The 13,683-nt window shown below is 46.8% G+C and overlaps 1 protein-coding gene across 1 annotated transcript in view; it reads right to left on the reverse strand.

Annotated features, from left to right (window-relative positions):
* Positions 1–1,355: 1,355 nt before the first annotated feature.
* The window catches only part of LOC144134248 (uncharacterized), a 587,847-nt gene continuing 575,519 nt past the window's right edge, over positions 1,356–13,683 (reverse strand). Inside the window, exons 8-10 of the mRNA XM_077667207.1 lie at positions 10,636–10,792; positions 9,527–9,576; positions 1,356–6,007 (exon numbers count right to left, since the gene is read on the reverse strand). Of these exons, the coding sequence (XP_077523333.1) occupies positions 5,909–6,007; positions 9,527–9,576; positions 10,636–10,792 (306 nt within the window). The 3' untranslated portion in view covers positions 1,356–5,908. The remainder of the gene's footprint in view (positions 6,008–9,526; positions 9,577–10,635; positions 10,793–13,683) is intronic.

Consider the following 13,683-nt stretch of genomic DNA (forward strand, 5'->3'; position numbering starts at 1 on the left):
ATGGTTACTGCCGTTTGAGCATGGCATTAACTCGCATCTACTAGATTACAGTTTAAAGCACTGAGAAAGTCTTACTATTGACTTGATAAAACTGGTTGATACCTATCAGAGGTATATCTACGACCTTATTCGTCTTACTATCGACTCGATAAAACTGGTTGATACCTATCACGGATTATCCACGACCTTATTCGTGGATATCCACGACAGATAACCACGATCCTCTCGGCGGCTAGTTGAAACAAATTCTTCTAGTTGAAACAAATATTCTTCCAACAAGAATAACCTATTATGCTCAACCGCGTTCTGAAACATACCAGGCAACGCAGCCTGCTTGCCAACAAAGTGATTATGTTATAGAGCACGGCAAGTCGCCACCGTCGATTCCGGCCTCTGTTTCTATGTCTATATATTGAAATACTACCGACAAAAACCAGCCTTGAACTGGTTTATGCCGCCAAATAGATAGGAAGACTCGCTAGAATGTGCTATTCTATAGGTACTCGTCTCCGACTGCAGTGTTTGGTTTATGCGGGTTTAACATCCCAAAGCGACTCAGACTATAAGAGATGCCGTAGTGAATGGCTCCGGAAATTTCGACCCCCTGGGGCTCTTGAACGTGCACTGACATCACATAGTACACGAGCCTCTAGACCACCGCGGCCGGGATCGAACTGGCGTTTTTCGAGTCAGCAACTGAGCGCCATAACCCATGAGCCACCGCACCGACAGGTAAGTTGAAGGTATTGGACGAACCATATTCGAAGCAGTAAACATCTGGTCTCAGGTATTCGCTGCGAGTTTTTAGTTTGATTTGTTACTGCACCTTGTGTGTGTTAGCGCACCTTCCGATGCGCGGCGAGCGCGCGCGGCGAAAAAAGCGCAGTTGTCCGGCAACACTGGGCGAGCAGGCGGCTAGCAACCCTGAGGAGGAAGACTGGAGACGCAAGATGGACGCTGGACCGTACGCACCCATGTAATCGTTCTAAACTTAACATTGTTAATGAACAGTTCGAATAAGTAATAAGGCATCCTGCCGTTAATTCGCGCCCCAACATAAAGATAGCCTAAATGTGCTTTTGACGCCTGAATAACGCCTGTGATCAGTTTCTCCCTGTTTTCTTTCACTTTAAGACTTGCTTACCCAACTTTGCCGCTATACTGTAAAATGCGATGAACCCGTGTTCCCGCCCTGCTTTCTTTTACTCAACACTCCCCTCTATAATTCCCTCCGGACCAAGATGGTATCTGAAATAAAACCTCCATGCCGTTCAACGCTGAATCAATGGCTCCATTCATGGAGCCCATTTCATCAGGTCTGAACAAAATCAGACGCAAAGAACACAGAATACAGGTTGTACACTGTGATGTCACTTTATATATATAAAGAGGACCACAAGACAACTATGAACAAGCGCATACAAACTCTATATAAACAGGTTTCTCTTGTACGGGTATACCATCACATTTGCTGCTATTGGACTGTGAGTGTGTACATACTCTTTCCTTTGGTTCTGCTTTCACTTAAATAACAAAAACATAGTGCATAAATTACACAAGCCAAACAAGGTCAACGTTCCTCGCACACTTCGCACCGCACAGCGAGGCTGAAACGCCCGTAAAGCTTTAGCTTCGCAACATTTCCTTGTATTTTTGGTAAGGCTAAAGCTGCTGAGGCAATTAAGGACTGTGCAGTGCTGGAACTGCTAATGCTAAAAATACCGAAAAACGCATTTGCCACTGGTTTAGCCTTGCGATCAAGGATTAGAGATTACGGATCAGGGAAGATTAGAGGGCACGGGAGAACATATATCGCTGTCATGACCATGCAGTCTGACAGGAAATGTGCGCTTAGTTTCAGCGTGATCTCTGTTCAAGCACTGCATTGTGCTAATGGCCGCAGCAAGCCAGGTCACGTCTTAATTCCGAGCCCAACAGCTTGGAAAAGGCACCATACACACAAAGTTTGCATTGTGGCGTACAAGAGCAAAACTTCAATGATTTTTTACCATTCCGGGCGCGCAATTTATGCAATCCATAAGCGTAGCAAGAACTGTTTTACGGGCAATTTCAGACTCGACATCACTCGCATACAAGTTTGATGACAAAGGGGATGGCCAAAGATGACACAACTGCAACACTTCACTAGAAAGAAAAGCAGAGGCCTTTGAGACCTAAATTCGGACAGCGCTATACAGAGACTGAAAGAGGAGTTAGTTACTGATTGGTGGCGTCACAGCAAACGTCATCGTTCATCATGTCATGCAGCCTCACCCAGAAACAAGCATTTTGGCGGGGTCACATGCGTTTAATGTTGAAGAGCAAGACTCCGTTCTTGTAGGGACAAAATCGAATGATTTGACAAACGTGACAAAGGCAGTGACATCCCTTCCGGCACCGCTTTTCTAAAACTCTTTCCAAGCAGGCACAACGTAAAGAGAAAAACAAAATGGCCGTTTCGCGTTCAAAGTTTTGAAGCACATCAAAAATTGGTGAATAAGTAACTTTCTCAACAGAGCATCGCAAAACCTCACATACTTCACGCTTGTTGGCACAGACGCCAAAAGGAATAAAAAATGTGTTCAAAATAGAATTCAGAACTACATCTCCACCCGCGCGGTCGAAACAGACACATAGCACTTTCATTTTCTTTCGCTCTTTCTTCGCCGTGTGAAATGAAGAAAAATGTACAATACAAGCATTACACCTTTCTGAAGCTATATACAATGCTACAGCATACATAACACGACACTCGCGACCAAACACCCGTGAATCTCAAAGGGTACACAACCATAGATATCGAAGCAACGAAACTGCACTTCAACAATGGCAAAGTAAAAACAGATGGGAGAAGAAAAAAACAAGAAAAAACAGCCCACTTGTTTCGCGCGAGAAGAAACGCACAAAAATATTCATCTCCAACGTGCCTAGAATCGCGCAGTTACGAAGACATCACATTTTCAGCCTTTCAAATCCAGCGCCTGAGCATTGAGTGGTGCTGGCTGGCGATGAATTATTTTGAAAAGGCGTACAAGACAGGACTGCTGCGTCTGCCTCTGCATTCACCGAGGACTCGAAGGTGTTGATAACCACTTCGATAATCTCAACCTCACTTCATCTCTCTTATCTGAGAAGAAACGGCAGCGAGGATCGTTGGCGATTAACACGCGGGGCTGGGCGAAGCCCACCACATGGCCAGTCGCTGCCCTACGTTTTGTACACAACCCAGTAGTTGGAGATTTTCTTCACCGTTTCGAATCCTGCACATGGCAATAATGAGAACGACACTAGCTCCATGTACGGACAAGTCTGTCATGTCGTGGCGAGCTCGATATTTGGAGCGTTAACATGAACTCGACAACGGCGGGTCGAGTCGATAAAGCTGCCTTGCAGGTTTCTTTCCTGCTCGTTCACCGCGGATCCGGCAAACCATAGACCGTGTGGAAGATTGTTTGCAACACCATTTCCTGCCCCACCCGGCTTTGTTACTTGCGTTTTGTGAAGGCATGTGGGAATTGACGAAATAATGTCCGGGCCTTTTTTTTCTGACAGGAGTACCGCGAGCCTGGGAGTGGAAGTTTCCATGGGATATGATATTAGAGAGTTGTTAAATAGCGCGATCCGCTGCCATAAACCGCTTCCGCCGGGAGGCGCTACTGCATTTGCGCAGTACACCCTGAAGACGCCAGATGGCGCCACGTGCCCGCCAGCTGCGTGCGCGCTCACCGCGTCGGGACCAATTAGCGCTTAGGGAGTGGTGCCCCGCAGAAGCGGATTCGCGCTATGCTGCAACTCTCAACTTGGCCAGATGGATGCAGTGAAAACAGCCGCCACGTTTTTAAGGTTTTATACGAAGCGCGGTGAGAGAAACACAGGAGAAATGTAGTTGTGGCACATTATGGAGAACTCATGTGCAGCATACATAAAGCGAAATTTACAGATACAAGGCATTTGTCTACCTTGTAGTTTTTTTTGATTTCCTGATACGCGAGACCACAATAACTGGCGCCTGCCTTTCGAGGAAGAATCCAAGGTCGCAAAAAATTTAGTTTCTTAAATGGTGACCTTGGCATGTGTGAAACCACTATGCAACTCGTCACAGAGGACTAGGCTATGGACTATAATCTATTATATTCATCACCAATCAACACCGTGGTCGATGACAGCATCTCTGCAATGTGGTGGTGTAAACCATTTTTGGAGGAGAACCGCTTGTTACTCTTTGTCCATGCAGCCTAAATCGGCTCGGTTGTATTCTGCAGCTGCCGCTGGTTTTATAAGACACCCTAAAATTTGCACAACGGCTTTCTTTCTGCTCATTCTTTGTATGTTTAGTTCCCGCTGATTTAGCGCTCTGAAACCACTAATTTTTATTACACCTTTAACTACAAGCAAAATGTAGTTAGTGTGATAAACTTGTACGAGAAGACCAAGTTTACAAGCATGTGGTACAAGACCTCTCAACCCCCTCGTCCCTTCCACCCAAAAGTGGGACTTCAGAATGAACTGGACTTCACATCGATAAAAAACTAACCATTTCTAACAGCGCTGACCGAACGCGACGCGCTTGTGGTGAAAAAGAAGCGAACACTTTCAGCCCTTTGTGGGGGGGGCGGCGCCCAATCCCTGCTCCAAACTGTTCCGTACGGGAAGGTTGTTCGTCGGCACAAGCTACACTCCAGCAGAATCGAAGGTCTTTCAGAACCCGGTGAGATAGTGCTAATAGTGGAAGGTAGTGTTCCCTTAAAGTTTTGTACGTCTTAGTCTGGTTTACGCCTCGTCCGTTATTTTCCACTCCTCCCCGTTATCACTGCTCAGTAATGACAGGTGCTAATCTAGTAGACTCCAGCTGCATGTCCCAAGCTTTTTCGCAGCAGTGGACACCAGGCACTCGCAGTTGGCTCTGACGTGAAGTGTCCTATCGCGATCGTTAATCCTACTGATCTGCATTCGACTTAAAGGCCAACTAGCAAGCAGTTTTATTGAAACAGGTGATCTTAACAGGCCGTATCATAAAAGGTGCGACGATTGAACTCTACCGGTGAACAACATCAGGACGATTTCCTCGCAGCAGAGTACATGAGCGTGCACTGAAAGAAGCTGTTCAGCCGCACTCTTAAAAACTGTTCTATTTGCGTATTGCGGCCCGTGACACCAAGACGTTGGCGGAGGGGGTGGGGGTGGAGTTAATGGCGCTCGTCAGGACAAAAGAAAGCAGGCTACCACATGACAAGAGGGTCAACAAAGAATGACTTGCATCTAAGGTGTTCACGTTAAAAACGGAGCATATGAAATGGGTAAACCAATGCGATCACGTGAACGTAATCGCAGATGAGGTGTCTCTAAACTGACAACGGTCAGACTTTTATGTATATTTCTGTTCTTAACTTAGGCGGCATCCCTCGTACAATACCGGAGTACGCAGAAGCGTTAGCTGGGTTTACTTTGGGCGTTTCCGTTGAGACTCATCCGCACTCGCGGATGCGGAAAGAAGAATTCACCCGGTTCTTTCGGGGAACAGCTCCGGTAAGCACAGTGCTCAAGAAACCATCGACAAAAAGTGTGGGTGGGGTCTTACCCATTCCCTCGTGAACTTGAAAAAAAAAAAAAAGACCCCGTGACCTTGCAAATGGCGTCGCGCCAGATGCCCACCCCATGATGACTACACAGGTTTTAAAATATTTCGGTTCAGTGCTCTCTGCGGTTCTTAAAACTTTCATCAAACCTCGCAGACAAAGGTAGGGGGACATTCATTTCGGTATCGCCTCCAGCGGCCGTGTCTTCTGCGAGCGTTGTAGGACATTGCTTGCGATGTCCTGCTAGAGCGGTGGCGGTGGTGGCGACGCTTTGAGGGCCGGGTGTCGTCGGATGGTGGCAAGGGTGGTGGCAATGGTTGCTGCCGCATCAGCTATGCGAGGCTGTTCTCAGCCTTGTTGATCTCCATGACGATCTGGGCGTGCTCTTCGAGCAGTTTGGCGAACTCCTCCTTGCGCAGTTCGGCGTTCATCTGCAACAAGACAACAAGACGAGAATGGGTTTTTAGATGCAGATTTGGCCAATCAGCTCATTTGTCGTAGGAGACTTTTTGAAAATTGTCTTGGGATATAAACATGCAACGACTGAAGTTCATGCCTATAGCGATTATTTTGTTTCACGTATCGCGTATCTGAGAGTGTATCTTCTGCAGTACTTAGTGCCACGAAAGAACTGCATCCCCCTCACGAAGGCGAAGTTTTAGCAGTCGTCAGAGAGATGTACTCCACTTTACAAAGCTACAAGAACCAATTGGTGGCTACCGCAGGGTGATTTCCTCATGCGCTCACAAGCGAATCACATACATATGGGAGACGCCGACCCCACTAGCACCCTCCATTCGACACCAAGATATTGCGAGATGGAAGTATATTCCCGTACATGAGGCAGGAGCATGCAAAACTAAAATAAGAGTTTTCACTACGACAACAATATCGTATGAAACCAGAGAAATTACTTTTTTTAAACCAAATCGGAAACGATCACTCAGCCAGATCCAAAGTAGCTCTGCAGGACAGGTAAAAGAAGATTAGTCATAACAATGACCTATGGCGATACCTGCAGGCAGGCTTGGCTGAGCAAATATACTTGCGAAACAGGTGAAGTCGCATATTAAATGGAGCGCGCTTCGGTAAGCATTGAGCAAATTCTAAGTCCGCAACCTTGAGAGCAAAGAGTAAATTTTGGCTTATTTCTCTCAGTGTCGCCGAGCTCGAATAAGCCGTGCTGCATTCTCCCTGAAGTTTGGTGGAGGAGTACGTGTTGAATTCTTAAACCAGAGTACGGCTTCTACTTTCACGCTGAATCGTAGCGTACCACACGGCGAAGCCATTGCTTCCACCTACCAGAGGTTGCAATGACCACACTAAACCAGTAGAACTCGACCGTGTAGAACCAAGCCTTTGAAGACGTCGTTTATGCCGATTAGTTACGCTGCTGTAAAGCACCCGCATGCATTGTGGATGACGTGCATGTATAGGAGCGCTATGATGTTGTGGTGTAGCAGGCAGAAATGATTTATTTCAGCGCAAGTGGCGACCATATATTGGGATGCAGCGAATCGAGGCAGAGCGCAGGAACGTTACGTGACGAAGTTCATCGCGGGAGTACCGTGACAGCGGTTATCACGGAGCGAATCCCACAGTTGCTCAACCTCGTTCGACTGCAACCTAGGAATCCTGGACAAAAATAATGTTAAAAGTGGCGCTTAACGTCGTTTACGACTACCATCAACTACATCATTTGATAATGAATTTTTGTGACGCAAGGGCATCTGTGGCAAAACAGCGCCATGGCACAAGGTTTTTTCTTCTACTCAAGGTGGTGTAAAAGACCCATTTCCCAAGCATTTCACCCTAAAGGAGCAGAGCACTAGGCCACAGGTGCGGTAACTACATCATTTGAAGAAAGCTTCTCGCAAGAGCTCAGCGCTAGAGATTAAAACGGTGGGAAATGTTGGAGAGGTTCAATGCGGAGTGTGCTTGGCAGTTTGCGAGTTGTATACGTTCCCTCGCTCAATATGACCAGCACGCTTCTATTCACATAGATCAGGGAGGAAAAAAACCATGTTGTTCACAAGCGGATGAAGAATTTATAGACCAAATCGTCATCCCTGGTTTTTCATTTTTTTCAAGTTTAATTCTAGCAAGCCGTATCGAAGCCAAGTGAAATGAAGATCACTCGCCTATGGGGGGGGGGGGGGGGGGGGGCTCAAAATTCACTCACTTATTTCCCCATCCATCACGGCGCCCCGCCACGCTTCGTCCATGCGCTAAGCTGTGACAAGGTAAAATTAAATGACAAAAACAGCTTGCGTTTCTCCCCATAGTGTGGTCGGCTGTTGGACGCCATAAATCAGGCTCATGGATGCGAAAAGGATAAAAGGAAAAGAAAGTACATAACCGCGTACGCAACAAAGCGGTATTTTTAAATTTTTTTTTCTTCAGACCAAGAGCGGCGCTTCGCGTTCCGGGGGTAGCGACAAGCAGAAGCGCTTCTCTTGGCCTGAAGAAAGAAAATTTAAAAATACCGCTTTGTTGCGTACGCGGTTATGTCCAGGAGACCCTTCCGGGAAACGCGCTAGCCGATAAGCCCGCATCGTTTTCAAAAGGTACAGAAGCCCGTCAAGCGATCTAAGGGGATCAGGTGGGACATACATTTTCCCGAAGAGCATTCACTTTCCCGCACCGAAAGGATCAAGGAAGAAAGGAAGAAACTAAGAAAAGAGCTGAACGGACGCTCACGTTCTATGATGCCAGTTTCTGCGTCAGCTGTATGATTCAAGGAATCATAATCATCAGCCTGACTACGCCTACTGCAGAGCAAAGGCCTCTCCCATGTCTCTCGAATTAACCCTGTCGTTTGCCAGCTGCGCCGCCCGTATGCCTGAAAACTTCTTAATCTCATCCGCCCACCTAACTTTCTGCTGCCCGCTGCTTACGCTTGCCTTTTATTGGGAACCACTTCAAAGAATGCGGAAGAAATAATGTGACAATAGTACGTATATGAAGGTTCAGTTGAGAGTTTGTATAACAGGATCCTGGTATAAATAACGATGGTAGGTAAACCGACCCCATGATCGAATAATTCGCGTGTCACTGACCTACTGATGCGATTCGTAGTCACGCGGCCCATGTGAATTTCTCATGCAATGGTGTCATTTCATGCGTACAACAATGAGCCAATATCGGTTGGGAGAAGGTGACGGTCTGTTCTTAATGGCTGACGCTGATGTTACTGGAGACTAATTCAAGTACCAATACTTGTGGACACCTTTTTGCAGCAATGCTGTACAGGCTAAGTAACCAGGAAAGGGACGGAGACTGGCACTTTTCCCCGTACCGTGGGCAGTAGCCTCCTCAGCGTTAGCGCTCCTTGCACCGTCTCTTGTACTCCCCCCCCCCCCCCTCCCCGCCCCGCCCCCCCTCGCAGCCCCGGCCCGTACTACGAACAGCCCAATCGCTACGGCAGAGAGACAAATTCCCGTCTCCTTCCCTTTACTGCTTATCCTTTGCAGCACTGCCACAAAATGCACGCTGCAGAAAGCTGCTGAACTAATTTTACCAGCTGCCGGCTTGTGACGCCATTTCGTCGATTGAGAACTACAGAAAAATTTGGTTAAAACGAAGACTTCGTTAAATCGAGGAATCATTCCCCACTCTGGCTAGTCGCATGGGACATTAGTGCGTTGATAAACGGAGACATTCGCAAAGCGGCACTCTGTTGGACGAAAGTGAGCGGTAAAGCGAATTGAAACAAGCCACGAATCAGGAAAGAACAAAAAAAAAGGGGGGGGGGGCAAATGCATGGACAAGCATTCAATTCTTCGCCCACTTTGTTGCCTCGTATCTTTAAACTTGTAAGTCCGCTACACAGAGCATTCTTTTTGTAGCAACTCTGTAAAGGTGCAAAAGCTCAATTAAGACTGTAACAAAGCGCACTTTAGGATGTTCAGCCACCGATCGGAACGCTCAGAAAGAAGGGGATTACTCACGATTAGGCTTCGCACCATGTCCTCTTCTGCAGGTGTGGGTGTTTTGCAGGCTGTAGTTGCAAGAGAAGAAGAAAACATGTTGATGGAAAGTCGCAACGAGACTTATTTTTAGAGGCAACTAAAAAGAAAACAGTCAAGCTCAATGTAAAATGGGCTTGAAGCATATACAGTAAACATGCCAATATACGTGCCACTACAAACTCGTTTTGTAAAGTACATTCATTTAAGTCGACACGCTGCGAAAAGTTCGGTTCGTTCTCGCCATCGCCATGTTATCTTTTCGTTGATAAGTATCCACAAAACTGTGCATTGAGTAGATGTCGACAGCCGTCCTAAGGTGCACGAGCGCTCGAGACACGTCACTGTCAGATGAAACTTCCATTATGGTGCCGCCATAAGAACGTTGGTAAGAAAAACAATCCAAACATTTGCAGAAAAGTGCAGGCGGACATGAAAGGAAACTAAGGTCCTTTTTTTTATGCGTTCTGGGCATGCTTATCTCACTTCGGCTATCATCGCATCCAGAAGTGGCCCACCAGGTCGAGTGTCATGCTAGCATTTTCAGTCGCCCTTAGAGAGCGCCTAATTATTTTCGCCCGGACTGTTCCGAAAATCTGCTAGCATACTTGACTAGTCGACTCGACAAAACAATAGCTTCGTTTGTACCCGTAAAACAATGAACTTTCGAAGTAACAAATAATAAATCTCACAGCTTCCCTCTCTGGCTGTGACCGACGCACTAGGATGGACGCTAATCGACTTGTGCCGTCGCTAGAAGAACGCTTTACCTCGAAAGGAACTAAAAACCATATTTATGCACATGGGGTGGGATACACTCATTGCATATGTACAGTCGTCAACACACCTGTCCACAGCGCTCGAACGGCACACTGGGAGTGCACACTTGTCTGCGAGTAGCCTTATCTTACCGTGTATACACATTCCCATGGATTTTATTCAATGCCTTTAAAAGCTGTATCGTCCCCGTCAGGCAGCGGCGACAGCCATCGATGCACAAGAGTGCGCGGCCTCCGAGCGCACTAGACAGGTGCTTGGACGACTGTATAGTAAGTATATGAGGTGTATCATAGAGTGATATCTATACTCACTGTAGGGGTCGTCATCGACGCATGCCCCCGCCGACGGTTCCACGGGTTCCACGACGATGCTGACAGTGAGGCCGCTCTTGGACAGGCCCTTCTCTGCGCCCAGAGAGAGGACGCCCTGCTCGCCGCCAGGGGACGTGACCAGCCGGCCTTCACTCTGCTGTGAGACGACAGAAGAGACGAGGAAAAACAGCGCTGTCAGGAATTGAAAGCAACCAGGACGTCATATTCCAAATATAACATAGTAATACAATAAAGTTCGGAAAGGTGCAAGAAAAAAAAAAGGGTCACTTTTAATCCCCACCAGGTAGAACAAGGTTTAGGGAAAGCTTCTCAGGCCCACCTGCGTAACGTGAGAGCCGGCCAATATGCGAAAGTGAGAATTGTCTATTACGATAAATTTCGCCGGTAGCGCAAAGCTGGACGACGCTCAGAGAAAGCGGACTAAAAAGAGATTACAAAAAAAAACGCGATCTGCAGTTTAGATGGTTTGGTTTGGTTTAATGAGCATCCCAAAGCGATTCAGGCTATGAGGGACGCCATAGTGAAAAGCTCCGGATGACTTCGACCACTTGGGGTTGTTTAACCTGCAGAGTACGGGGGCATCTAACACTTCGGCTCCATCAAAATGCGACCGCTGTGGCCTCAATCGATCCCGCGTCCTTCGAATCAGCAGCCGAGCATCGTAAATACTTACCCACTGCTGCGGCCAATCAACACATTAGAATTAGGTTAAAAACCCCGCAGAAAGAACTTGTAAATTTCAACGGTGAAAATTGTGGAACCAATATTTAAAAGTACAAGACGTTGCAAGTGTAAGACATGCCAGGAACGCATGTACATAGAAAAAAAAAGAACAATGAAATTGTAGGCGGCCTCGCATGCGGCAACAACTAACTTAGAGATCGCTACAAAGGCATGATTCGACTATGCAGTATTGAAGCTCACCGCTTTCTACAATTACGTCTGTTAACCGCTTATGTATACGTTCAATGCATCGCCTCGCTTTGACATCTGACTCTTGGTCCTCCGGACAGTCAGCCAGCTTAAGTAATAAGGGTGGCTTTAAGGCGGATGGACTGGCTGGATACTAGACCATCCTCATATTCTGACCGCAGCACCACTGCTCATTTGATTTGATAATGGGTTTTCAAGGCTCAAGGGCGTCTATTGCCAAAGTGCGCCATAGCACAAGGTTTTTCGACTACTCAAGGTGGGGTCAACGACCGATTTCCCAAGCATTTCACCCCAGATAGGCCGAGCACTAGGCCAGGAGAAAGCTTGTACCCACTGTATCACCGGTGGGTACCCGGCGGCACAGAAGATCGAAACCCGCACCTCACGCATGCGAGGCTGATGCTGAGACCACTAGGCCACCACTGCAGTACGCATGACTGCTCCTGGCACATAAAGGTATTCGAATTATGAAACAGTATACCCGGTAAGCAACAGATCTGGGCACCGTTTGAGGGCATTATGTTGCCATGGTGACTGGATCCTGCAGTGCAATCTCCTCTGCGTAGCACTCTTTCGCCGCGGCTTTTCATATTTGTGTCCCCCCTTATCTCTTTTTCAAGACCGCGAACAGGACAAATCTTGCAAACCTTGCTGTTTTTACTCCGTGAGCTTTGAGAGTTTCCTTCGTTCGATGGCATTGCTGCAACCTAGAGCTACTCCATCTTTAACTCGAATTTCCGAACCCTGGTTAGTCCCATACTTTCGCACTCAGTACAAAATGCAATCATTAAAACACAATCTGCCGGTCTTATTAAATCAACACAAACAGGTAGCCATCAAATCCCCAAAAGAGCTACGAGTACACTTTCCTCAATTGTAATTGATAAGAATCTATTGTTGTGATAAATCTTGCAAGAGGTCTGTATTTTCTGATGCCTTCTACTACTCAGTGTTTGTAATTAGTGTTAGCGTACTCTGCCACCAATGTCTGCTGCCGCTTTGTAAACGGCTCCAGGGCCCCAGTCAAGTTGTAGGCAGCAACATTTAGCTCTGGAGACCGTCCAGTTTTCTGGTGAATAAAGAATTGAATTGAATTGAATTAGCCGCCATCGCCACCCTTTTACATCACAGTTTCCCCTAGCTTTCTTTTCGTCCGACATGCACCACGAGCTCTGTCTTGCGTTATTGATAATGAAAAATGCACGATGACTGGGTTTATCGCCTTTGAGCCTTGTTGCGATGATGCACGAATTTGGTGATATCATGGTTCAAAAACATCGGTTACCAACATCAGGAAGATGCTTCGAAGAAGCGCTTCCTACAACGGGGCACTGACTTCGTTAAATCAGTCGCCTAGAAAAGGCACGGCGTGCGTTGCTATTTGAAATTCTGACAAGAATGAATATATTTAATAGCGGAAGTTTGCTGTGCGACTGCTTACTTACCGTATTTATTCGATTTTACTGCACACATTTTTGTTTTCGAGGAAAAAAACAACCTAAAAATGACATGCGCGTTAGAATCGAGTACAAAAATTAAACTAAGCTAGAGACACCAGTGACGCAAGCGTCAATATATACGAGTAAGACTGGGTGGCGCTCAGCTCTCATCAGCAAGTATTAGCAGAAACACTCTACAATTAACATCGGTGCCTGAATAGTGAGAAACAAGTGTGTAAACAGTATCGTGCACAAAATATAGAGACTCAGTTGCATGCGCCTTGGGACCAACAACAAGACGCCCCGAGAAAGTTGTGAAGCTATACCCACTCCGCTGTAAGCGTGTCTAACAACCTAAGCTCATAAGGTGGATTGCTGAGCTAGTTGGTGCATGATCGAATAAATGGCAGCGGAAAGTAAACGAAGACATCGAAGAAACACACAAACGAGGACGATGCTGCTCGCATCGTCCTCGTTTGTGTGTTTCTTCGATGTCTTCGTTTACTTTCCGCTGCCATTTATTCAACCTAAGCTCGCATTAGGAGCGAGCTTGTTCTTCGCGTCGCTCCGCGATTGTTTTGCGCTGTAGAAACAAGACCTGCACAATTCGTAATAAATAGCAATTCGTATTAAATTGTGATGTGGGATTCGAGAA

This window comes from Amblyomma americanum, chromosome 5, assembly GCF_052857255.1.
Source record: "Amblyomma americanum isolate KBUSLIRL-KWMA chromosome 5, ASM5285725v1, whole genome shotgun sequence".
NCBI lineage: Eukaryota > Metazoa > Arthropoda > Arachnida > Ixodida > Ixodidae > Amblyomma > Amblyomma americanum.